The 27,683-nt window shown below is 42.3% G+C and overlaps 1 protein-coding gene across 1 annotated transcript; it reads right to left on the reverse strand.

Annotated features, from left to right (window-relative positions):
- Positions 1 to 23,953: 23,953 nt before the first annotated feature.
- LOC124077064 (A-kinase anchor protein 1, mitochondrial-like) lies at positions 23,954 to 26,810 on the reverse strand. Its single transcript, XM_046421290.2, is given in 3 exon segments — positions 23,954 to 24,385; positions 24,388 to 25,827; positions 25,830 to 26,810. Coding segments are annotated over 3 exon segments (2,610 nt in total). The 5' UTR covers positions 26,752 to 26,810; the 3' UTR covers positions 23,954 to 24,137.
- Positions 26,811 to 27,683: the final 873 nt, after the last annotated feature.

Raw genomic sequence — 27,683 nt, forward strand, 5'->3', positions numbered from 1 at the left:
TTGGTCAAATTGTTGCGCTGTAAGTGAATACAACGGGTTCTCAAGAAACTGAAGCAGAAAGTTCCTGTGACATTAACACGAGAAAGGTTGAAAACCTGTTCCCTGTCTCCTCTAGGGGAGACACAAGGGGCAGACATCTCACATGAAGTAGAAAAAAGAGTGGGGAGGAAACTAGAATTTTTATGGACCGGCATTGGCATCGGCCATGTCCGAGCTACCGCCCACCACTGCATCGGTAACATCTGGACCATCATCGTCTGTGATAGGGCCAGGATACTCAGCAGAATGAAGGGTCTCATCATTGGACTCTTGTAGGGTCCCCCGTTGTTGGTCAGTTGTCTTCGAGACTTTTCTCGTTAGCCGTTCAGGGATCCACACCGGCTCCGTTCGGTCCTGTGGGAAAACACAAACAGAACCTCGTGCCCATGCCAGCACGGGATCAGGCCCATACCATTGTCCAGAAAGTACATCTTTCCACTTAACATACCCAAAATTCAGGGCAGAGGGCGAACAATGCCTATCTGCAGCAGAGCGCCCTTGAATGTCCAGATTTAAAAAATTGATAGTAAATAGAGCCAGGGAGAGGCGCTCTTTCGGGGAGTGGCCTAAGCCAATTCCCCCTTTTTGTTTTAGTAACATCTCTTTTAGAGTCTTACGAGCGCGCTCTACAATGCCCTGGCCTTGTGGATTGTAAGGTAAACCATGGACAAGTTGGATACCCATCTTGCTGCAAAAGGAAGAAAATTGTCGCCCAGTATATGCTGGACCATTGTCCGTCTTAATGGACTGTGGTAATCCCCAGGCTGCCCAAGCTTCCAAGCAGTGTGTGATAACATTTCCAGCTTTTTCCCCAGACAAATCGGAAGCATAGATAATGCCAGAACAAGTATCTACAGATACATGGACATATTTAAGTTTACCAAAGTCAGGAACATGAGTAACATCCATTTGCCATATTGTTAAAGGCCGTAAACCACGAGGATTTACGCCTATAGAGGGAGGATGATGTAAAATCACACAATTAGGACAATCCAACACAATCTGTCGAGCATCAGCACGGGAGATGGTAAAACGTTTCTGAAGTGCTCGTGCATTAATATGAAACTTACTATGAAAGTCTGCAGCTTGATCTAAGGAGGAAATAGGGAACACCCAAGAAGGACGAGTAGCAAGATCTGTCTGGGCATTGCCCGCAGAAAGAGCACCCGGTAAACCTGTGTGGGCTCGAATATGCAAGGGGTAAAAACAGGCGGAACGATTCCAAATCAATGTTTGAAGATGGAGAAAAAGGAAAGACATTACTCCTGATGTGTGTATGGGACCCACTGCTTCCAACACCTTTAAAGCTTGAACTACATAGACAGAATCTGAGATTAAATTAAAAGGAAATGGACATTGTTCAAAAACTTTTATGACAATTTGCAGCTCCACCCATTGTGGATTACCAGGAGCAAACTGATGTTGGATAGGAGGTTGATCATTTATCACATAAGCTCCAATACCAGTCTTAGATCCATCTGTAAAGATATTTGCAGCTCCTGGAATAGGCGTGGAAGAAGTGATTTTAGGGAAAATGACAGGATGTTCCTTAACAAATGTAATAAGAGGATGTGATGGATAGTGATTATCTATCTCTCCTGGAAAAGAGCATCGTAATATAGCCCAATTATCCAAGTTAGCACATAAGACCAGAATTTGTTGACATGTATAAGGAACAATCACAGATGTTGGAGAGAAACCAAAAAATTGTACACTTTGTTGTATCCCTAACATAGCTAAGGAAGCAACTGCATCAGGATAATACTCAAGGGATTTTCCAGGGGACATACGTGGATGTATCCACAGTAAAGGACCATCTTGCCATAAAACTCCAGTAGGTTGTCGCGCAGTGGCGAGCACACATAGTTGGAGAGGTTTATCCTCTTGAAACCTACAAAGGCTAGCATATTGTATAGCCTCCTCCACTTTCAGCAGCGCTGACCTTGCTTCCTCAGTAAGATGCCGAGGGGAAGAAAGGTCTGAATCACCTTTAAGAATTTCACACAAGGGTTTTAATTCAGCATTGGGAATATGTAAATAACCCCTAATCCAATTTATGTCACCCAATAATTTTTGGAAATCATTTAAGGTACGTAAATTATCGGTCCTGAGAGTTACCTTTTGGGGTGTAATGGTTTTACAAGAGATAGTAGCACCAAGATAATCAATAGAATCTCCTGTTTGTACTTTATCAGATGAAATAAGCAAGCCCTTTGATTGTAATAAATGTACCAAATCAGTGTAAGCTGCTTCCAACATATATTTGGTTTTGGCTGCCAGCAATATATCATCCATATAATGTATACACTTCAACAATGGATACTTTTGTCTGAGTGGGACAATGGCCACTCCTACAAACATTTGACACATTGTAGGGCTATTGGCCATGCCTTGAGGCAAAACCACCCATTCAAACCTTTGATCAGGCTCCTCATGATTACATGAAGGCAGAGTAAAAGCAAAACGTTCGGAGTCCTGAGGATGCAATGGAATGGAAAAGAAACAATCTTTAATGTCTATACATATCACTGGCCAATTTTTTGGAATTGTTGAAAGCAAAGGCAAACCTCTCTGAATGGGTCCCATGAGCTGCATTTGAGCATTAATGGCCCATAGATCGTGTAACAACCGCCATTTTCCAGACTTCTTTTTAATAATAAATATGGGTGTATTCCATGGAGAAGTGGAGGGCTTTATATGTTCCAACTTTAATTGTTCTTGTACTAAAGCATAAGCTGCAGTCAATTTTTCAGAGGGGAGCGGCCACTGAGGAACCCACACTGGCTCCCCTGTTTTCCAGGTAATGGGCACCTGATCCTCAGCGGCCCCTAGGAAAAACCCAGTCCATGTCTATTAAGTTTTTGCTGAGGTTCTAAAGGATGTCTACGTCCTTGCAAATTTTTTCCTAATCCAAGACCTGGTCTATATCCCATGCCCTGCATTATCTTTTGGGCAACTGTTGAATATTCATTACTAAGTTGAAACCCCATGTCCTTCATAAGATCACGTCCCCATAGAGAGATAGGGAGGTCAAGCACATACGGCTGAAATGTTCCAGAATGTCCTTCAGAATCTTTCCAGGATAAATGCCTGCAGCTGACTTGTGGAGCTTGAGCGTATCCTAAACCTCTTAGTGATTGATCTGAGAGCTGTACCGGCCACCCCTTCGACCAGTCCTTTTGTGCAATTATGCTACGATCTGCTCCAGTATCTAGTAATCCCAAAATTGATTTGCCTTCTATAGTTAAGTTTAAAGTAGGACGGTCATTCATATCCAAGGACAAATAAACAGAATTCCTTCCGGTGACTCCAATCTCATCACTTGTCCTTAAAAAGGAATCAGCAGGAAAGCGGGTATGCAAACTAGGTAGAATTAGCAATTGGGCAATCCTGTCTCCTGGGGAAATGGACACAATGCCTTTTGGGGCCTCCACCATAACCTTCACTGTTCCTACCGTGTCCGGATTAATAATCCCAGGAAAAACATGAAGGCCTTGTAGGACGGAAGAAGCACGCCCAATTAACAAGCCCACAGTGCCAGATGGTAAAGGTCCTTTAAATTCAGTCTCCACCAGTTGGACTCCCATTTTAGGTGTTAATACGAGTCTGGCGGCGGAGCAGAGGTCCAGTCCCGCGGCACCTGTAGTGGCTCTCCGCGATTCTTGGGATGGCGCAGGGACGGCCATGACTCGGTTTCCATTGTCCCATTTTCCATTGCCCCATATATTTGTGGGCCCTGGGGTCGGGGGCCCCCCCCGGCCGTTTTTTGGCATGTTTCTATCTTTTAAAGGTTGACCATGTATGTCTCTAACTGATCTACACTCATTAGCCCAATGCTTTCCCCTTTTACATCTGGGGCATAAGCCCGGTTGACGGCTAGCAGAGTTGGACCCAATCTTAGATGTCCCCTTGTTGTTAGGACATTCTCGTTTAAAATGTCCTCCTTGACCACACCCAAAACACCTTCCAGCAACCGGGCTGGACTTACGTGATAATTGAAGGACAGCAGCAGCAAGTCCTGCATTAGTTAACAGCCCACCTATTTCCCTACAGACTTTCATCCAGGCCTCTATGCCTTTGTTTTTGTAAGGGGTAATAGCTGCTTTACATTCTTTAGTACATTGTTCAAAAACAAGTTGTTTAATCAAGGGCATTGCTCTATCAGGGTCACCAAAGATTTTTCCTGCGGCGTCTACCATCCTGGCAACAAAGTCTGAGAAAGGTTCTGTGGGGCCTTGTATAATTTTTGTCAAATTGCCAGACACTTCTCCTCTATTTGGGAGTGATTTCCATGCTCGGATACAAATGTTATTTATCTGTTCATATACTTCAGGGGGGTATCCTGTTTGTTGATTAGCAAACCTGCCTTGTCCCAAAAGCATATCCTTATCCCAGGCAGGGCGCCCCGCTGCGTGATTTTGGGCAGCTTGCTCTACTGCACCCTCTAGCATAAATGCTCTCCAATCCAAATATTTACCTGGGGAAACACAAGCACGGACTAGACTAGCCCAATCTGAGGGAGTCATGCAAAATCTAGTAAGTCCCTCCACCTGAGTGATAGTGAAAGCGGCATCTATGCCATAAGTGCGAACGGATTCTGCCAAGGTTTTAACTATCTTAAAGTCTAAAGGCTCATGATACCTTCCTCTATTATTGTCCTGAAACACCGGGTACGCAAGTCCCATATCTGTATTAACTGTCCTCCAAACTTGCGAATGAAAAGATCTCCCGGAACTTTGGCCCTCCCCCACATACGGGGTGGGGCAACAGGCCTCATATCTTCTTCTAAATTTTCAACCTCCTCCTCCTCAGAATTCTGTTGACCAATATTAGATCCCTCCCCCTTCTTACAGTAGGCTTGCGTGCCTTGTGTCTCCTTTTTCTTCTTTTTCATTTTTATCTTACGTAGTTGTTGTAACAATATATCAAAGTCCTCAGAACCCTCTGAGCCGCTTGTGTCCTCAGGTGTTTTTAATGCGGTCAAGTCTGGATAGAGCCTTCTCCTATTTTTATTTTCAGGCTCTTTTGTCTTTTCACTACCCTTACTCTTAATACTCTCTGCCACTTCGCTATGTGACCCTTCAGATCTTTCCTCATGTAGTTGTTCAAGAACGGCCTGATCCTCACTCACAGCTTCTTGGCATTTACTATCTGTTATACATCCTCTAACTAACTTCCAAAGTGGTATAACGCCACCCTGCAAGGTACCTTGCTCATGAGCGAAATCCAGATCCTTTCCTAATTTGTCCCAGCTGGGAACCGTAAGACTCCCTGAAAAGGCAAACCAAGGAGCCGCTGTATCAGCTTCCCTCAAAAACCTTTGCAAAGTGCTCTGCTTTACCTTAAGTCCTTTTGAACGTAGCAACCCATCTAGGGCCAACAAAATTGGGCTTGAAGAAGTAGCGCCCATAATGTTTTTAGAACTATAAAGAAAGTGAAGGTACAAAAATCCCCGCTCTCTTCCTTTTACAGGGGAGCGTTCCGTTCTATGAATTCCCCGCTCTCTTCCTTTTACAGGGGAGCGTCCTTTTTCCCACTCTCTGTCTATTTACAGAGAGAGCGCCCCGCTATTTGCTTGCGGATTCCCACTTTACCTGGGAACTTACCAGTGCACCACCCTGACTGCTGAAAGTTCTGGATCCTGGGTTCGAGGAATATAATTCCCCGTACGGGCCACCAATTGTCACGACCCCTCACCGGCAAGGGAAAACACGACACAGGATTCTTCTTTCAGCAGTTTATTCAGGCCTTGATTCAAGTATCATCTTCTAGCGACCCCCCGCCGAGCGCCCAAGCACAGCCTAATAAAGCCTCCCGCATACCAATCCCAAGCTGCCACGTGGATCTCTCTCATAGGGTGGTAAGGGATTGCGCGCCAACTCTCCAAAAAAGGAGTTGTTTATCACAGGCCACAGTGGAAGCCGGCGCCATCTTCTAATGGCGGCCACGGTCTATAAGAATGGCTTACCACACTTGGTCACAATAGCTGCCAGGGTGGTCAATTCTGGGAAACCACACCTCCTGGACCCCTGAGCTGTAGGTGGCTCCCAGTTCAGATGAGATCAGTTGCATTAAGGGTGATATGGCCATAGAAATGTGGCCCCTATTTTAAAGAAGAGGTTGGAGAGAAGTGACTAACTCAAGACTTATCGCAGGGTCTGAGGATTCACACAGAAGTAAATTCAAGGACACACCTTGAACCTGAACAGCCACTGAGTCTTCCAACCATGCCCTGGCCTCCCAGTGGCACTGTCTACTGAGGTGTTGTATGGGAACTGTCCTGGGGCAAGTGGCTCAGCAGGGGCGCAACTCATTACCCAGTAGTGTCCTTGCCTGACCTCCTAATGAAAGCATTACCTAGTAATGACTTTGTTTGCCTATTCCTGGTGTCAGCAGCCTCACCCCCACCTTTAGGACTGTCTGGCCTGGGGTGGCTCTGACCAGTCTAGGCTATGGACCTCAACTCTCCCACAACCTGTCTCAGATGAAGTTGGGGCAGTGGACCCACCAGCCTCTGTGTATGCCCAACCTCAGCTCCCAGTGGCATAATTCCAGGTTCTGGACCATCCCTTCCCAACTGCATGACCTAGGCAAGAAATGCCCTTACCCATTCTCTGCCTCACTCTCTCAGCATGGATGGTGACAAAGATCCTTTGCTTGGCCAAACTTTTTTCGGGCCTCTGAACCTTCTCTTAGGCCTGTCTGTGCACTTCCTTGTCAATTCCAGTTTTAGCAAGAACTCTGCTAAGTCAGCTCAGCAAGAACCCCCTCCTTTCCCCCATAACTTCTCACCCTCTGTATCTGATTAAGATCCTCCCATGCCTCAGATGATATCTGATCATCCTGGCCTACCTTCAGCTGGAATCTCTCCCTTCCCCATTTTCTCTTAGTGATTTCCACCCACTAACCTTCACCCTATTTCTTGTCTAAAAATTACCAGTTATCCACAGTATATTCAGAGTTGAGCCCAATCTCTGTACCTAATGTAGAATCCCATTTCTGTGGTCCCTGTACCTATCTAGATGGTCCCGAATAAAGTCTTTCTTACCATTCTTTAACAAGTATCACTGAATCATTTTTTTCTTTAACCATGGGAGGGAGGGGAAGAGGGTCTGCATGTACAGCTGCTACTGAGCAGTATGGAGGGCCACCTCAGAGGACATGCTGGGCTCATAAAAGGACAACTTCAGGGGACTCTTCTTCCCCTGCTTGCTGGGCTGAGATTTTTGTGTCAAGATCATCCTTAAGATGAGAAGAAAGCCAGGAAGGAGAGTCAATGTTCTGGGTCAATCTGTCTGAGGCCCTCTCTTGCCCATTTCCAGCAAATTTCCTCTCTGGGGCACGCATATCCTATTTCTGAGGCCAGTTCCTCCTGCTTAGCCTAAGGACAAAGTTTATACAGCCCTCCTGGAATGGTCTTCTCCAGGTTATTCCTGTGTCTTTCTGCCTGGCACTCACTTTTTAATTCCTTCTGGCCCATAGCCCATAGTCTCTGTCCTCCTTTGGATTTGACTTCTACCAGAACAGGGACTTCCCTGTGTCCTCACCACTCAGAAAAGTGCCCAGCACACAACAGACATATCATAAATATTTGTTCACTATCAACGAATGAAGGTGTGTGCACAGGGTTTGGCATCCAGTGGGCACTTCATGGATGTTGTTTTCTTTATCTGTGGGATTATATGGTGTTGCACTTGAGCCTCTGCTCACAACAGGCCCAGCTGCCTCTGCTGGCTGCATCTCCAAGGCTCCTGCCCCAGTAATGCTTGTGGAGAGGCAGGGTCTTTGCCTGACCCTTTGTTCTTTGTCTGCTATGGGAGAAGGAGGCTGCATCCACCTCTGACAGTCAGGGAAGGAGGAAGGGAGGGAGGTAACAGTGGGTCCTGAAGAGCAATGCTGATATGGGGGCGGGGGAGAGGGGCATGCAGGGAGAACAGTGGTGGCAGCAGAGCTCTTGTCATCTTGCTCAACCCTTGGACCCCTCCTTGAGTCCTTTTGCTTTGGTAGATGGGGCTGAGGCAGCACAAGTATAGACCTCTATCCAGAATTTGAAATAGGCCATACCAGACTCTTTTTTTTTTTTTGTACCGGGGATTGAACTCAGGGGCACTTGACTACTGAGTCACATCTGCAATCCTATTTTTTTTTGTATTTTATTTAGAGAAAGGGCCTCACTGAGTTACTTAGTGCCTCGCTTTTGCTGAGGGTGGCTTTGAACTCATGATCCTCCTGCTTCAGCCTCCCAAGCTGCTGGGATTACAGGAATGCTCCACCCACACCCTGTCCCATATCAGACATTTTAACATGCCCTTATAACACTCCTGTCCAAGTGTTAAGCTTAAAGATGGTTAATTATTTTCTTTATTGTGCATTTACTCTAACATGTGATGACACAAAATACTACTTAACATCTACCTGAGTTAAAAGCATCATTACATAACCACCATCTGTGAACCAACTTCTCAACTGAGACTTAACCCAGTGTGAATGACTCATTCTCCTTCTCTCCAGAGGTACCTGCAATTCTGATTTGTATGTATCCCTTGCCTGTGTGTGTGTGCGTGTGCATGCGTGCGTGCGTGTATGTGTGTGTGTGTGTGAGAGAGAGAGAGAGAGAGAGAGAGAGAGAGAGAGAGAGAGAGAGAATGTATGGTACAGGGGTTGAATTCAGTGGAGTTCTATCACAATTCTCCTTATCACTACACCCTCAGTCCTTTTATTTTCTAGTTGTCCAGACTGTCCTCAAACTTGCAATCATCCTGCCTCAGCCTCCTGAGTAGCTGGGATTATAGGCATGCAGCACCACTCCTGGCTTGCTTCTCGTTGAATGTTGTAAAAATTGTATCATAGGGTTGGGGCTCAGTGGCAGAGCACTTGCCTAGCATGTGTGAGGCCCTGGGTTTGATCCATATAGAAATAAATAAAATAAAGGCATTCTGTTCATCTACAACTACAAAAAAAATTTTTTTTTAATTGTATCATAGGGGGCTGGGGGTGTGGCTCAGAGATAGAGCACTTGGCTACCATGCATAAGGCACTGAGTTTGATCTTCAGCACCACATAAAAATGAAATAAAGATATTGCATCCACCTATTACTAAAAAATATTTTAAAAAAATAAAAAAATAAAAATTGTATCATAAGGCTGGGGATGTGACTCAGAGGTAGATCACTTGCCTAGCATGTGTGAGGGCCTAGGTTTGATTCTAGTCACCACAAAAAAAATCATAATAATACCCTATGTAGACTTCTGGGATCTGACATCTATACTTCCCATCTTTTTTTTTTTTTTTTTGCCATGCTGGGGATCACACCCAAGGCCTTGTACATGTTAGGCAAGTGCTCTACCACTGAGCTACCCCAATCCCTACTTCTAGAATTCATTCATTTTTCTATGTAGCTGAAGTTCATTCATTTTCATCACCATGAAATATTCTGATTTATTTCCTTATCAATAGACATTTGAATCATTCCATTTTGTTTTTGTTAGCTTCTATGAATACTTTTTAAATCTGTCTCCTGGGGCCCTTATACAATATGGGAGGAGTTTTGTTTTGTTTTTTTTTAAAGAGAGAGAGAGAGAGAGAGAGAGAATTTTTTAATATTTATTTTTTAGTTTTCGGCAGACACAACATCTTTGTTTGTATGTGGTGCTGAGGATCGAACCTGGGCCGCACGCATGCCAGGCAAGCGCACTACCGCTTGAGCCACATCCCCAGCCCATGGGAGGAGTTTATTGAGGAGGGGAACTGGCATGTATAGTTCACATAAGTGCCAATTTTTTCACTGATTCCCAACATCACCAGTAGTATCCAAGCATTTATTGATATAGGTTCTCTCCAACACTTGATACTGACAGAATTCTTATTTTTTGTACTTGACACTAACTAGGTTGTAAAATGACATTCATTGTGTTCTTGTCAGGCAGAGTGATCCTTGGTAGCTGGGTGGTAGAGCGCCCCTGAGTTCAACCCCCAGTAACATCATTGTGTTTTTTTGTTTTTTTTTTTTAAGTTGTCAATAGACTTTTTAAAAAATTTATATAAGGTGCTGAGAATCGAACCCAGTGCCTTTCACACATGCCAGGCAAGCACTCTCCCACTGAGCCACCATTCCAGCCCCCATCATTGTGTTTTTACTTGGTATTTCCTTTGTGACTGGTGAAGTTGAGCATCTTTTCACATGCTTATTAATCATTTTTTGTTATTTCTATTTTATTTTTAATATTTTTTTAGTTGTAGATAAACAGGACAAAGTTGAGAAAAATAACTTAGTTGGAGTTTATCAATTTATGTTCATCTCTTCTACCTCCAGGCAGCTGGGAGTTGAATTCAAAGCTTTTGAACTAGTAAATTCCATAACAAGCACGGAATTCTCCTTATCAACAGGAGTCACCTACAAATGGGCGTTTCTCTGGGCACCAAAAAATTCCCAGGAGGAGTCTTGCTGTCCAGGCTCACATAGTTCAAAGCAATGATTGATTCACAGCTCCCACAGAGAACTCCTTTGTGGTGTCCCACGACTAAACACTCAGGATCACTCCAGGTGAACTGAGCTGGCACGAAATAATCACACAGAGACAGAAAATACCTTTTTCTTTAGGTCTTGTGATGGCTCCTCTGACCTTAGGTGTCCGTGGAAAGAGAGAGAGGAGCACGTGCTGAACCCTTTAATTGGGAAGAAGCCATTCAAATGAGGCAAGGGGTAGGATTACAAAGGAATAGGTGAGTGTGGCTCAACTCCCGCAGGTGACGCCTACTCCTGAAGACCCGCCTACACCTGAAGACCCATCTTGCGATCTGAGCTGGGACAACACCCAAGTCACCACGAAAATTAGTGATTGGTCAGAGCCTTGTGCTTCAGGACTGGAAGACATGGTCATTCAGAGCAGCTCCCCTCACTTCTTCAAATAAATTTTTTGCCAAGCTTTGTGGTATATGCCTGTCATCACAGTTGAGAGGCTGAGGCAGGAGAATTTCAAGTTTTTGAGGCCAACCTGGGCAAATTAGCCAAACTCTTTTTTAAATTAAAAATTAAAAAGGGTTGCGGGTATAGCCAGTGGGTTCAACCTCCAGAACCTTAAAAGTAAATAAATAGAATTTTTAAAAGTGACAAATTTTTAATAGAAGTACGCAAACTGAAAAGTATAGGAAAACCTTTGGTCAGAGTGCATGTCTGATTCAATTCTGGAGAGTGTACACTGTAGAAAAACTCTTATCTGGGCTGAGGCTGTGGCTCAGCGGTAGTGCACTTGCCTGGAATGTGTGAAGCACTGGGTTCAATCCTTAGCACCACATATAAGTAAACAAAAAAATAAAGGTCTACTGACAACTAAAAAAAATATATATATATATAAAAAGAAAAGAAAAACTCTTATCAATGTATTGAATGTGGAAAGGCCTTCACCATAAATGTATGCCTTACTCAACATCAAAAGATTCATGAGAAAGAAACTTTTAAGATTATGTCCAGGGCTGAGAGTGTGGCTCAGCAGTGGAGCACTCACTTGCCTAGCATGTGTGAGGCCCTGGGTTCAATCCTTGGCACCACATACAAATAAATAAAGTAAAATAAAGATATTATATCCACCTACAACTAAAAAATAAAAAAAAAGGTATGCCAAACTAAATTCAGACTATAAAATTCAACAAAACTAATGTGAGAAATATTTAATCTACAATGTAGACTTCTCAATATCAGTGAAAGATCAAGATCAATCTATCTTTTTCAAATAATAGTTATGAGAAATAGCCATTGTACACCATTTATTTAATATGGCTCCTTTTCTTACTAATAAATCCTGTAAATATATTAAACATGTAAAATATTGTAGTGAGTTCATATTGAGGGAAATAATATTGGGGGAAAAATACCTCTTACAAATATTTGCTAATACACACTGGGAAAAACTAGTTAACAGCACATTTTCTTTTCTTTTTTTTTAATATTTATTTTTTTGGTGTAGATGGACACAACATAATGCCTTTTATTTTTATGTGGTGCTGAGGATCGAACCTGGGTCCCGCCCGTGCTAGGAGAGTGCTCTATCGCTGGGCCACAATCCCAGCCCCTAACAGCACATTTTCACCACAAATTAATGTCTTTTCTTCCAATACTTTTAATTAACTTTCTAGAAACCATATAAAAATAATGTATTTGTATTTTGATAACCCTTGGAAACAATGTTATTTATAAATGGTGATGTCCCAAATTTGAAACCCACTTTTACAGAACTATGAACTTAATACTAACAAATCATAGAGTACAAATTTCTCTCATTCTAACAATGTAAAATTAATCACTCTAGTTATTACAGTGATCAATCCCGTTAACCTAAATTTATTTCTGAATCACAATGTACTATATAGAATCATTTTCTTTGAAAATTATAGATGTCCTTTCTATGCCACCTGGAATTACATTTCTTATTTTTAGGTTTTTATTTTTAGTGTAATCCAGAAAGTAGAATTCAATCTTTTTATTTTGTAGCTATTTGAAAGGAAAACATATTTCTGTCCTTTTTAGCTTATCTTATTAGGATTAGCAGGAGCAATTTAAAGAGATCTGTGTGCCAATTCACAATAGCTAAACTGTGGAGCCAACCTAGATGCCCTTCAGTGGATGAATGGATAAAAAAATGTGGCATATATATATATATATATATATATATATATATATACACACACACACACACACACACACACACAATGGAATATTACTCAGCAATAAAAGAGAATAAAATCATGGCATTTGCAGGTAAATGGATGGCACTGGAGAAGATAATGCTAAGTGAAGTTAGCCAATCCCCAAAAAACAAATTCCGAATGTTTTCTCTAATATAAAGAGGTTGACTCATAGTGGGGTAGAGAGGGGGAGCATGGGAGGATTAGATGAATTCTAGATAAGGCAGTGGGGTAGGAGGGAAAGGGAAGGAGCAGAGGATTACCAAGGATGGTGGAATGTGAGGGACATCATTATACAAAGTACATGCATGAAGACTTGAATTGAGTGTCAACATACTTTATATACAGAAATACAAAATTTGTGGTATTAAGAATTTTAATGCAAACAACAACAACAACAACAAAGTACATCTATAAAGGCAAAAAAAAATAACATTATCTTAGATTAGGTAGAGGGTAATGAAAGGAGGGGAAGGCAGGGGATGTGGGGTTAAGAAAGATAGTAGAATGAAACAGACATTATTTTTCTATGTATATATGTGACTGTATGACCAATATGATTCTACAATGTGTATACTCAGAAAAATGAGAAATTATATCTCATCTATGTATGATATATCAAAGTATATAAGTGCATTCTACTGTCATGTATAACTAATTAAAACAAATAAAAATTAATTAAAAAAAGAAAAGAAAAAAGGAGAGATCTGTGTGCAAGTTTTATAAGAAAACTTAACAGCTGACAAACCCTCACTTTCCTTACTTTTCTTTGTTCTTTTATCAGTAAATACTTCATTAACAAAGTTTTAAAAAATAGGTCTTAAATTCCTAAATTTTGAACTGTAGTTTGAATCTTAATGTGTTCCCCCAAAGATCCATATGGTAAAGGCTTGGTCTATGGTATGGCACAGACCAAAGGAAGTGGGAGAAACTTCCAGAAGTGGGGCCTTGTGGGAGTTCTTCAGGTCATTGAGGGCATGCCCTTGAAGGGATAGTAGGACCTCCTCACCCACTTCCTCTTTCTCTTTTTTGCTCCCTGGCCATCAGGTGAGTGGTTTTGCTCTGTCCTGCACTCCCCTCCACAAGGTTCCGGCTCACCACAGTATCAAAAGCAGTGGATCCAATTGATCAAGGACTAGAGCCTCCCAAACTGTGAATAAAATAAACCTTTACCTTTTTATAAGTTGATGATCTCAGGCATTTATTATAGTGATGGAAAACTGACTAACACATTCAACAAAAAGCAATTACTCGCATCACAATTGTTTTTCTTTAAAAGTAACATGTTGGGGCTGGGGTTGTGGCTCAGAGGTAGAGCACTCACTAACGTGGATGAGACACTGGATTCAATCCTCAGTACCACATAAAGATAAGTAAATAAAAGTATTGTGAAAAAAAAATTTTTTTAAAGTAACATGTTTCCACTATTTTTATATTTGTTGTTCTTGATAAGATTCTTAAATTGTACAGTGGATTTTATGCATTCAAATGAAAGTTATCCTTCTAAATACCAATCTTAAAGGGTCTGGGCTACATCCTTTGTTACTCTCATTGTTCAAAATGACTTCAGTTCTCTTTATTTCAAAATACTCTGGAGTAGTTTTCTGACCATTCAGGCAAGCTATATTACTATCAGTTTGGAACTTCCTAAATAAATGAACAATGAATGAATAGGACTCTTGTTAAGCCTCATCCCTGCCAGGTGGTTGATTGAACATTGTTGCTTCTTTTTGGCCTTAAATTAAAGGGAATTGTTTCCAGAAATGTTGCATAATGCTTATTATTTAACTATTAAAATGTTTCTAAAAACTGACACATGCACACACAGAATGGGAAAACCAGAAAGTGAATGGAATTCACAAAAAACAATATTAGTGGAGACCAAACATTTTTGTGTTGATATTAATGAGGGCATTGCAAATGGATGGAATAAACTGGTTTTCTCTATCCAAAGCATGTTTCTCTTAAATACAATAATAATTAATATGCAAGGTTATTTATTGGAACTTTACTTATAATAATAGCTCAACATTCAATGTAACATCACATCTAACTATAAGAAACTATATTTGGTAAACTCATTTAATAGACTGTTCTAAGCCTGCCATTAGAAATTAAATTTATAGGCTGGGGGTTCTTTGTACAAGGACCTGGGTACAAACTGCAGCACCACAAAAAAGAAAAAAAAAATACATTTAAGTATGAATTAACAGAAATAGCTTATAATACCATTACATGACTATAAAATTGGATCTTTACTATCTCATGGGCTTTTTCTCCTTCTTTTCATGCAACTCTAACCATGTGGACCATTTTCCTTTTCTGGGCCTTACCTAATGTTTCCTGGAGCACTTAACCGTGTGCTTGCATCTTAACCTTCACTTTCTTCAGGTTTCTGTCAAAATGCTACATCCCCTGACTACCTTGTCCAGACTCTCAGCCCTTCTGCTTCTACTACATCTTCCCCAGCTTTACTTTTCGTCATAGAACTGTTATTGAATCATTGTATTTGTTGTCATTTATTCATTATCTTCCAGACCCCATTCATGAAAAAAAAAGAGCAACAAAACAAGTTTGTACTCTATGCCAGGCATGGTTGTAGGCACTGTAGTCTCTGTAAAAACTTGTTTTGTGTTCTTTTCTATGCTTTCCTATGTTAAGGATATTGATCTTTTCTCAAAAATATGTACACTGTCACCCTATTTATCACTTAGATTTTAAGTTACATATGATTCCTTTGACTTAGCATATATTTTAGGTTTAAAAGAGCCTTTTATTCAAGAAAATACTGGTTCTATAAAGAAAATATATATGTATATATTTGCTTATACTTTTATAACTCCCACTTGTACATTTAACTTTTTGTTCTTGTGATGCTAGGAATCAAACCCAGGGTTTCTTATCCACTAGGCAAGCATTCTACCAGAATCACATCCCTGGCCTATACATTTAATTTTTTAATCCATACGAGAATTTTTAGCTTATAGTGTCAGGTATGGAGCTCCCCTCCACGAATCTAACAATTTTTCATTCATACTTTATAGATCAGTTCCTCCTATTTATCCATCCAATATTGGTTTTATTACCCCTATCTCTCTCTCTCTCTACCAGGGATTGAACTCAGGGGTTAAGTAAACACTGAACCATATTCCCAGTCATTTTTACTTTTATTTTGAGACAAGATCTCACTAAGTTGCTTAGGCCCTCACTAATTAGCTGCGGGTATCCTAGAACTTGCGATCCTCCTTCCTCAGACCCCCAAATCACTGGGAAATAGGTGTGCACCAGCATGCCTACCTAACAATATTTTTTTTTCAATTAAAAATTCCACCATATGGTCTAGACTACAGCATGTGTGAGGCCCTGGGTTCCACTCCCAGCATCACAAAGGAAAAAAAAATCACTGTACTTTTTCATTGATTCTACAATATCATTGCTGGACCATAGGAGAGCTGTTGTTTTCTTTATTTCCTTACTAATTCACAAACTCAGTGAATTATTTAACTATATTTAATCATTTCAAGTTTATTATCTCCGATTTTCCAGACACATAATCACATGTTTGAAAATAATTTTAATTTTGTTAGTTCATCATTGTATTTTATTGTTCTGTTTTGTGTCTGTTAGTCAGTTTTTTATCGCTGTGATCAAAGCACCCAACAAGAACAACCTACAAAAGATTTTAATTTGGGGCCAACATATCTTATGTACAAACAGAGATATGAAAAATTGTGGTATATATGTGTATTAAGAATTGTAACGCAAAAAAAGAGTACATGTATAATGGCATAAGTACATGTATAATGGCATGAACATACTTTATATACAGAGATACAAAAAATTGTGCTCTATATTGTAATGCATTCCACTGTTGTTGTGTATTTAAAAAAAAAAAAAAAAGAACAACTTACAAGAGGAAAAGTTTACTTTGGGCTCACATTTTCAGAGGTCTCAGTCCATAGTCTGCTGGCTCCATTTCTGTTAGGCCTGTGGCAAGGCAGAAGCATCATGGCAGAAGGGTGTGATGGCAACAATCTGCTCACCTCTTGGCAGTCAGGATGGGGAGGGCCAGGGATAAAAAAAGGGAAACAGAAAGAGATAGGAAGAGTCTTTAGAGAAAAGATATACTGTTCCAGGGCATGCCTCCAGTGACCTACTTCCTCCAATTAGGGCTTACTTCCCAAGTTTTCCTCCACTTTCCAATAGTCCATTCAATTATGAACCCATAAATGGATTAATCTTTTTTAATATTTATTTTTAGTTGTAATTGAACACAATATCTTTATTTTATTTATTTTTATGTGGTGCTGAGGATTGAACCCAGGGCCCCACACATGCTAGGTGAGTGCTATACCACTGAGACACAACCCCCAGCCCTGGATTAATCTTTGTGTGTGTGTGTGTATGTGTGTATGTGTGTATATGTGTGGTACTGGGGATTGAACACAAGCCTCATGCATACCAAGCAAGCACTCTACCACTGAGCCACATCTCCAGCCCCTGGATTAAAATAGTGATGACATCAGAGCCTCATGATCCAATCACTTCCCAAAGCCCCACCTCTAAATATTGCTGCATTGGGGACCAAGCCCTCAACACATGAGTCTCAAACTCTTCCCTAGTATTTTAGTCCTAATTTTCATTGCCATGACCAAAAGACCTGACAATAACAATCAGAGGCAGAAAAGTTTATTTGGGGGGCTCATTGTTTCAGAGGTCTCTGTCTATAGATGGCTGATTCCATTGCTCCAGGCCCAAAGTGAGGTAGAACATCATGGTGGAATAATGTGGTGGAGAAAAGTGGCTCAAGACATCACACCAGGAAGCAGAGAAAGAGAACTCTGCTCAACAAGGACAAAATATACACTCCAAAGGCATGCCCCTATGGACCCACCTCCTCCAGCCATACCCTACTGGCCCATAGCTACCACTCAGTTAATCCAATCAGAGGGTTGATTTATTGATTGGATTAATGCTCAGCCCAATCATTTCACCTCTAAATCTTCTTGCATTGTCCCACTCATGAGCTTTTGGGGAATACTTTACATCTAAATCATAACTCCTAGAGTATATTATTTAGAAATCAAAATAGAGAAACATTTCCAAGTAGTGCTATACTATGTTAGCTATCTATTATCTATTGCCACATAGGCATCCACACTAATACATAGCTGAAAACGGATACCATTTTCTTTACTTAAGATTTTGAAGGTCAGAAATTTGAGCAGGACTCAGTAAGGATGGTTTTTCTCTGCTCCATATGGCATCAGCTGAATCTGCTCATGCAGCTACATCCACCTAGCAGTTGGGTAGGGATGGAAGATCTGAGATGAGCAGATTAACATGTTGGAGCCTGGATTCTGGCCCTTGGTTCTCCTCTCTGTGTTTATATCTCCAGTGGTCTTTCTCTTTATATGTAGTCTCTCTCTCTAGCAGTATACCCTGGATTCATTTATACTTGAACATTCCATCAATCAAAGCAAGTTCCAAGTCCAGGTCTAGGTTCAAGAGGAGAATAGCTGCAAATTCCTTGACACTCTTCCTATTGAGAGATACAGACTTTGTTCCCTCTATTTGCATCTGGAGGACTTCTAATGTACAAATTATTTTAAGAGGGATGCTATGTGATTATTTAGGTTAAATCATACATTCCATGTGTCTCCTATCTAGTTCTTTTTCTAGATGTGTTCTTTCTGGTTGCTTTCTTCATGTTATGGTAAGCAAAACCCATAGAGAATCCATATATAAGTTGAACATTCCACCTGAGCCTAGCCTACTAGTGATCTCAGTCCAGGCTTCAGATATGTAAGTGAAGAGGCCTTCAGATGATTCTAGCACCACACGTATGACTCACCTCAGCCATTTGAGTCATCCTTATTGAGGCTACATGAGTCACAGACAGCAACAAACCAGCCCTAACATTCCTTGTCCAAATTCCCAGCCCATAGAATGTATGAGCACCTTTCATTGGTTGTTTTCCATTAAGGAGTTTAGGGTGGAATGGTATGTTGCATGGATAACCAGAATAGGATTTGACATTCTGTAAGTGGAGTGTTGTCATTGCAAAAGTCCAAGACATGTGACATTTAGTTGGGGACTGAGCAGTGGATGGGCCTTGAAGAGGTCAGCACTCAAGGAAAGCAAAGAATGTATTATTGGAAATTGAAGGAAAAGAAACTTCATTATGGAGGGGTAGAAAACATAACAAAACTTTGACCTCAGTAAAATGGAAAGTAATGGATATAATAACATATTCATGGATCTGGATGAGGACCTTCCCAGTTAGTATTGAAGGTGCCACCTTGCTTCTAGCTGCCCACAATAAATTGAGAGAGGAGGGAGATGAAGTGCTAAAGGAACTATTTGGTTTACAAGTAGCATTTGGAGAATATGAAAAGGGCCTGGGCCAGTTTTTGTTTTTGTTTTGCCAGCAAAGGGGTCTCAAGGTGAAAAAGGGCCTCAGAACAAATCCAGTGTACCATCAGGAAAACAGCCTCATGATAAACAGTGTTGTGGGTCCTCCTGAGATCCACACCCACTGATTTCTTTAAGATAAGCCATTGTTTACCTTGGCCTTGCTGAGTTGACCAAAAGACAGTAAATTTAAGCTTTGTAGAAGTCCTTTGGTTTTGAAAGGCTCATTGAATCATTACCTTAAATTTTTGTAAGGGCTTAACAAATAATGTTACAATGTCATCTTTTAAAATATTTAAAGGATTTATGCAGATATAATTTACTCATTATATAACTCACCCATTTATAGTTCCATGAGTTTTAGTATATTCACTGAGTTGTGTAAGCATCACGACAATTGTATAATTCATTCATTGCCCTTTCAAAAACAAAACAAAACCAATTCATAACCATTAGCATTCATTCTCCATTTTTCCCAGGCTCTAGGCAGTGTAGAGGAGGAAAAATGCTGGTCTGTGGCCAATCTAGGAAGTAAGTTGACATAAGATAATTTAACAGGAGAAAAACAGTTTTAATTATGTTCGCATGGGAGACCCACGAAATTAGGAAAATCAGAAAGTGGCCAGATGGTTGAGACTTATACACCATCCTGAGCTATGAGAATGTTTGCTATCAAAAATCAGAAAATAAAATTGGAACCTTATACACTGAATGGGAATGTAAAATGCTGCAGCTGCTATGGGAAATAGTATGGTGGTTCCTCAAAAAGTTAAATATTCAATTATTCTATAATCCAGAAATTCTGCTTTTGTGTATATACCCACGAGAATTGAAAGCAGGTTCTCAGAGGGATATTAGTATACCCATGTTCATAGTGGCATTATTCACAATATCCTAGAGGTGAAAGCAACTCAAACATCCATCAGCAAATGAACAGGTAAATAAAATGTGGCTTATACATGCAATAGAATATTTTTTCAGCCTTAACAATGAAGATAATCAACTTAGAAAATATTTATTTTGGCTCAGTGTTTTGGAGGTTCCAGTCCATGCAATTTGGTCCCCTTGATTTTGGGTCTGTGGTGAGGCAGCACATCCTGGTAGGGTGCACGTAGCAGAATGGCTGGGAAGTAAGAGAAAGAGGAAGGGGCTGGGCTTCCTTTATTCCCTTCAAGGGCACAATCCCAATCAACTAAAAACCTCCAAATAGGCCTTACCTCTTAAAGATTTTTCTACCTCCAAATAGTGCCAAGGGCTGGGAACCAGATCTTTAACACACAAACCTTTGGGGGACACTTACCCAAACTATAGCAAGAAATAATTTTAACATGCTACAACATGAATGAACCTTGAGGATTATGCTAAATGAAATTAGTCAATCACACACAAAAGATACTGTATGATTTCACTTACATGAGGTATCTAGAGCAGTCTGATTTGCAGAAATAGAAAGTAGAACATGGTTGCCAGGGGTTGGGAGGAGAAAGGATGGGGAATTTTTTTTAATAGATAAAGAGTTGTGGTTTGTCAGGATGAAAAAGTTCTGAATATTGGTTTCACAAGGGAATATACTTACTTTTAGTCTATACACTTAGAAATGATTAAGATGGTTAAATTTTATGTTGTGTATCTTTTAAAATAATTTTAAAGAACAACCGCAAAACAACAATTAAGATATTAATGAGAACAAAAAGGAAAAGACCCTGGGAGCCCACAGAATGCTGCTTAACTGGAGTCCCTTTCACGCCCTGATGATTCTCCTTTCTTGAGTTGAGGTGCTGGGTTCCAATAAGCTCCCCTACTCTAGGGAGGGCATCTCTGGAAAGTCTGTCCAAATGGGATTTTCTTCTCTCTTGCTTAGGGATATTGGTTCAGGGCTCAGTGTTAGGTCTTCTAGGCATTTGAGCCATTAATTCAAAACCAGGATAATGGAACCTCATTTCTCTATCTACCCATCTTCTCAGCACTTTTGTGGAGTACTGTGTTCGGCACCTGTCCTCAGAGCTTCTAGGGCAGTGAGAGAGACTGAGGCTTCTGAGTGGCCAATGGGAGAAGTACCCTGATCAGGGGCTGGCATACAGTAGGCCACAGGCAGTATCAACAGGTGGGTGCATGGATACAAATCTACATTAGCCCTAGAATTTGCAAGGCTGCCTGAAGGAGGAAGGTTTATAGGGACTTCTGAAGGATAGGCAGGAATTATATAAATTGGGTGGGGTTTCTAGGTAGAGAGAATAGCATTTGCAAATTTCCAGAGACTTAATGATGTGTCTGGGTAATGACATAGGCTATGGGGGGGGGGGGTGTCTCAAAATCATGCTAAGATTATCCTTATTTTATAGAATCCTCCAGAATTAGTAATAAACAGGTGCTACAAAATTTCTGGAAAATACCCATAAACAGTGATAGCCCTTTCCCCAGTACCAGAGAGAGAAATTTTGTTAACTTTTTTGGTGAACATCCTTGTAGTCTTTCCCAGTCTTATTGTGTTAATTAATTTAGTAGCTATTGATACAAGACTCTCCAATTTGTAAGTACCAATCTAACATCTATTATCATTTTAGATCCCTGAGTATAGTATTATTTACACATGAATGTTCTCATGGACACTTTTGGAGATTCCTAATTTCTAGGTAAAGTAAGAGGATCTTATTCCAGGGACCATCATGGTACTCTTGTCTTTGTGCACTTGTTTAAATGTCTCCTTAGGCTGAATTTGCAGCATTGGAATGTCTGGCAGAAAGGAAACATTTTAAAAGAAACTGTTGATACATTGATACTGTTGAAAGATTGTGTCTATTTATACTATCTAATTTTAGCTACTGCATCTGGCCCAGACATTTTAGCAGACAGACCTTCTTTACTCATTTTCTGGGTAAATAGAGACAATCAGAAGAGAATTTCCACAGGTTTCTACAGCTAAGTCTCCCACCCCTGTCTCTGTGCCCAGAACCCGACTTCTTCTGGTGGAGGAACTGTCAGTGCTTCTAGCAAAGGCCACCCCACCTGGTACTCTGGATTCATAGATCTCCAACCATCTGTAGGGCTTACCTCTAATCTGCCACTGACTGATAATTTATGAAATTACAAAAAAATATGTAAATAGAAAAAAAGGAGGTTGAAAAAACAAAGACAAAAGATAAAAGGTCAAATTTGGCATTAGAAACTTCAGCTATCCAATTAGAGAAATGCAAATTTAAACTATACTGAGATTTCATCTCACTCTGCTTCCAAATGGCAGCAATCAAGAATACAAGTAACAATAAATGTTGCCATGGATGTGGGGGGAAATGTTTACTCACACATTGCTGGTAAGACTGCAAAGTGATCCAAACACTCTGGAAAGCAGTATGGAGATTCCTCAGAAAACTTGAAATGCAACCACCATTTGACCCAGTTATCCCACTCCTTGGCACATACCTAAAGGACTTAAAATCAGCATACTATAATGAAGTGGCCACATCAATGTTCATAGCAGCTCAATTCACAATAGCTAAGCCGTGGAACCAACCTAGGTACCCTTCAACAGATGAATGGATAAAGAAAATATGGTGCATATATACAATGGAATATTCCTTAGCCATAAAGAAAAAATAAATTATGGCATTTTAAATGAAATGGCTGGAACTGGAGACTATCATGTTAAGTGAAATAAGCCAATCCTCCCCCCCCCCAAAAAAAACAAACAAACAAACAAACAAAGGCCAAATGTTCTCTCTGATATGCAGATGCTGACTCAAAATAGGTGGTGGGGAGGGAAGAGTGGAGGTTCACCAGATTGGACAGTAGAGTATTGGAGGATTGAGGTGGGTGGGGATGGAAAAGACAGTAGAATGAATTGGACATACTTTTCTATGTTCATACACGAATATATAACCAGTATAACTCCACATCATGTTCAACCAGAATGGGAGATTATTCTCTCTCTCTTTCTCTCTCTCTCTCTCTCTCTCTCTCTCTCTCGTGTGTATTCTACTGTAATGTATAACTAAACAGAACAAATACATTTTTTATATAATTCGAAATTTATATATGCTCAAGTTATTTATGTCATTTATTCTTAAATTGCACAAAGCTGAAGCTAGTCTAAAAAAGAATCAAACACACCACTGCAAGGTATTCACTGAGTTACTTTTTTTTTTAATGTGTACAGCAAAAAATCCCCAAATGACAATCTATCCCATACAGCCAGCTGTCCAATATGCAGGAATCCCTGAAACTCCTGGAAGAAGAGCCAGGATTGGCAGCTGCCCTCTACAGGATTAACTTCTACTTACAGGTGAAGTGTGTGGAAAAACCTTGAGTTCCCTTTGTTCTCCAGTGTATCTTGTACAAAATAATACATTTTTAGACATTATTTACAGAGTTTGCACAAATAGAAAATGGTTATAAATTACAACCAGGCTTGGCAAGATAACAGTTCCCCTTCCCAATAACAAGGGCCAGAGGTGTGACAATTGCTCCATATTTACATCTGCATTAAAAAGTCTGGGTTCCTATAGACCTAGAGGAAGTGTATAAAAACTGATCAAACACCACCAATTCATTTATGTTGAGCCGTACAGGAAATTGATACCAGTCAGTCAGTTCATGGCTGGCTCCCTGAAGAAAAACTTTGAAGTAACAAAAACCCTTAGCGGCAAGCCACGCATGTCCTGTGGCCAGCTCACTAGAGTATGTGGGGTTTTGGTGGAGAGGGTGGGAAGGAAGCAGATGGCAATGGAATGGAGGGGGAACAGGACAACCTGGTTGAGATTGCTTCCCTTCAATATTTCTTTTTAAACAGCTCAGGTTAACACCGTCCAAAGGCTTTGAAAAGAACCCGCTGTTTCATCCTTTTTCCTCGGAGAGGAACGTCTTCTCGATAGGACCTACAGAATGGGGAGAAAGAGGACTTGAGAGGATGATGTTTATTACTCTGATGTTAACTCTTTGCCTTCAGTGCCAAGCCCAATTTCAACAGTGCAAAAAAAGACTCAAGTGGTGGCTCTGGGAGCCAGGGTCAAAGGCTTGAGTAGTAGCTGTCCACCCACTGCGCGAGACCTCACTCCACCAGTGACCGGTTTATCAGCACCACTTCATCTCCAACCACATTCCACAGCTGAATCAAGGGAAGGCCAGTTGGACTGTAACTTGTTACCTGTGCCAGAAGCGCTGTGTTTCCTGTCATCTCACTCATAGCTGCATCTGCTTCAGGCGAAAAGTGGTCATCATCTGACAGAGGCATCACACTATCCAGAAGGACTTCTGCCCCTGGAACGGCAAGGTTAGAAAGTCAGTCCGGATCTGCCGGAGCAAGTCTACTTTCACCCTCTTGTATCCACCGTAGTCCACATAGCGAATCTCCACCTCGTTGGTCTCCTCGTAGGAGGCAACCACTTGGGCATGCCACCAGGCCCCGTCTGCACCAGGGACAGCACAGATAACAGTGATTTCCACAGGGGTGGGCAAGGTGGGGATTCCAGGCTGAGAGTAGCGAGGTACATCTGCTGGGTCCAGGCTGCGCAGTGCATGGAAGGTGGGATGCGTGTGCTGCTGTACAAACAGGTGCCCGGCATTGACCTGGTTGACCATGATTACCTCCACAGTGATGCCATCAGGCAGCATGAGCCAGGACGTCATTGGTAGAGAAGGCAGTGCCAGTGAAGGCACTGGAGGAGCGTAAATATTGGTGAGGTTCAGTTCCTTGAACTTCTTTCCAATCAAGTTCAGAGCTTTGTCTACATGATGCTGAGAGCCTTCTGTGTGGCAGATCTGGATGTTCTGGGTGTAAGGCAGGGTTGAGATGTAGATCTTGGCACCAGATGTTTGCTTCAGGAAACTCACATACCGCCCCTGCTTGCCGATTAGCCGACCAGCTAAGTGCTTTGGCATTTCAATCTCCCAGATGATGAGGTCAACCTTTTTAGGGTTGGAGCCTGCCTGGGCATTCTGGAAACTGTCGAACTTCTTGAGGCCACAACAGCTATCCACAGAATCCACACTGTTTCTGTCGGAACCTCCCAAGTGATCTGCTTCTGCATCCACAGTCCATCCGTCCTCAGTCCCCAAATCTGACAACTCCCCTTTCAGCACCCCATTACTGAAAGGCACAGTATTGTCCAGCAGCGGCGGGGTGATGGCCTTGTCCCTGGGGCTTGAGTTGGTCTCTGTGCAAGAGTCTTCAAGCCTTGAAGTGCTGATGGAATCCGAGCACTGCCCGGAGGAGGCCGCGGAAGGAACACTCTGGCTGTCTGACACACAGGTAGCACAGGTGGCATCTTCTGCCAGGATGCTTGCCTTGTCCACTGACTCTCTGAGGGGGCTCGCTGGAGGTGGGCAGGGAGCCAGGGAGATGTGGTGTGCAGAGTTCTTTGGCTTACTGTCCTTGGTGGGGCTGGACAGTGGGCTGCTCAGGCAGCTCACATAGGTCTTTGGTGAAGGCAGGTTCTCTGCTGGTGGGCCTGGCAAGGGAAGGGCAGAGTCCACTGCACCAGCGGCTGCCCCCACTACGGCTGGAGCAGCCTGTGCAGTGTCTTGCCCCAGGACAGTTTTCTGGCTGGCTGGGGCACTGCTCTCCACCTGCCCTACAGTCGGACTGTCTGAGGCCTGATATAACTGATCTGCCATCTTGACCCCCATGCTGGCCAGCACCTCTTCGGTTGCTTCCAAGATCACCTGGGAGATTATCTGGAAGGCAGCCTGCTCAATCTCTCATTCTTATCCAAGCTCTCCTTTTTGCCTAGTTCTGCCGCCTTGTCTCTGTCCCAGGTACTGTCATCTTGGACCTCAGATGCCTGCATCTCCTCATCCTTTGCCAGCTCTGCGTGAGCCAACTTGCCAGAGCTACTTAACAATTTTCCAACTGCAGACTCTTTTCTCAGAGGGGAGAAGGGGCCACCGCTCCCCTTCTCTCTTCCTTCTCCCGAGGGGGCCAGGCTGAGGGCCTTGCTATTCTCCAATTCTGAGACACGCTCCTAGGACAACAAGCCTTCTTCAAGCACGTTTTCCCCCAACGTTGCATCACCAGTCCTCTAGGCTCCATGCGTCTCTCTTGCCTTCTCCCCAGGGCTATGCTTCTCTGCAGCACACACAGACTGGCTGGGCCAGCCCCTCCCTGGTGATTTACTGAACACCACCTCTTGCTTACACACCTCTATGGCTTCATGGGGGAACACCACATCCTTGGGAGATGGGAGGGGACACTCAAGAGGAACAGATCTGGCTTTGTCACCCATCAGGGCGAGTTCCACCTTTGTACTGTCATCTTTGCGTGTTCCTGGTTGAGATCTTGTGTTCGTGGGGTTAGGGAGGCAGCCTGAGGACTCTGATCTGCGCCAGATTGGGTGTGTGTGCAGCAAGGTTGGGGGCTCCACAGAAGGCTTGCTTGCAGTGGACTGTTCCTTTTCTAGTGGCTGTGTGACATTGTGGGGTGTGGACGCAACTCCAGGACAGGTTTCTTGTATGGGGAGTGATTTCTTGATGTCAGGGCTGGCCCTCAGCACCACAGCACCAGCGTCCACCTTTTTATCATTGCTGCTGACCTGCTCTTTTTTACGAGAGAAAAACCACCACCAGCTGAGTGCCAACATTCCAGGCAATGCCAAGGGAAAGAGTGAACGGAAATGGATTGCCATCCTGGAGGCCTGAAGTAGTTATGCCAGTTTCTCTGCGACTGTCGGGGTGTGGAGCCCTGGCGCCGCCACCCCCCCCAGCCCCCGCCTGGCCTCATGGCCCAGCCCTGCAGCTCTGTGCTCGGGCTGCTCCCCCAAGTGCTCGCCTAGGCCAGTGGAACACAGAGACATTTATAAATTTTTTTAAAAAAGAAAATTCAGCTATCATAAAATCCTGATCAGATCTAACAGAATTTGGATGATCTATGGACCAGACTCTGGGTAGCACTGCCCTGTAACCCCAGTCCTTTGCATCAGAGCAGCTTTCCTCTCGTTTCCTGCAAAAGCACTTTTGCACTCTCTCCAGCATCTTTTCCACCCTCATATAAGCAGGGTGCTTGCTCTTCCTACAGTTGAAATCTTGTTGCACTTTCCTCTCCACCTCCCACTCCATGCCTCTTTTCCCCCGTTTAAGCCAGAACTCCTCTGATGAGTTTTTCATATTTTCTTGCCTGATATCTGTCCTCCCATTCTCCAAGTAGACTTTGTCCCACAGTGGTGCCAAGGTTGTCCTTATCAAGTTCACAGCAACTTCCATGTTGCTCAACTTTTTTGGCAGCTTTTGCAGGTGGCGATGACTCTTCCTTCTCCACAAGCTGTCTCCTGACTTCAGGGCAGCACCCTCCTGGTTTTCCTCCTGTCTCACTAGGAGCTTCTGGATCTCCATTGCTGGTCCATCATCTCTCCCACACCTGAAGGCTGGAGGACCCAGGGCTCAGTCTTCTAGTGCTTCCCCTTTTCTCTATCAGTGTTCACTCCTTAGAAAATGTTTCTTGTGCTTTCACTGCCATCCAAGCTAATGACTCCCAACTTTCTTTCCCCTGCCCACATCTGTGCTTTGAACTCCAGGCTCCTGAATCCAGCTGTACTTGACATCTCTCCACTTGGATATCCGA

This window comes from Marmota monax, unplaced genomic scaffold (genome assembly GCF_021218885.2).
Source record: "Marmota monax isolate L192 unplaced genomic scaffold, Marmota_monax_Labrador192_F-V1.1 WCK01_AAM20220418_F8-fsc00157, whole genome shotgun sequence".
Taxonomy (NCBI): domain Eukaryota; kingdom Metazoa; phylum Chordata; class Mammalia; order Rodentia; family Sciuridae; genus Marmota; species Marmota monax.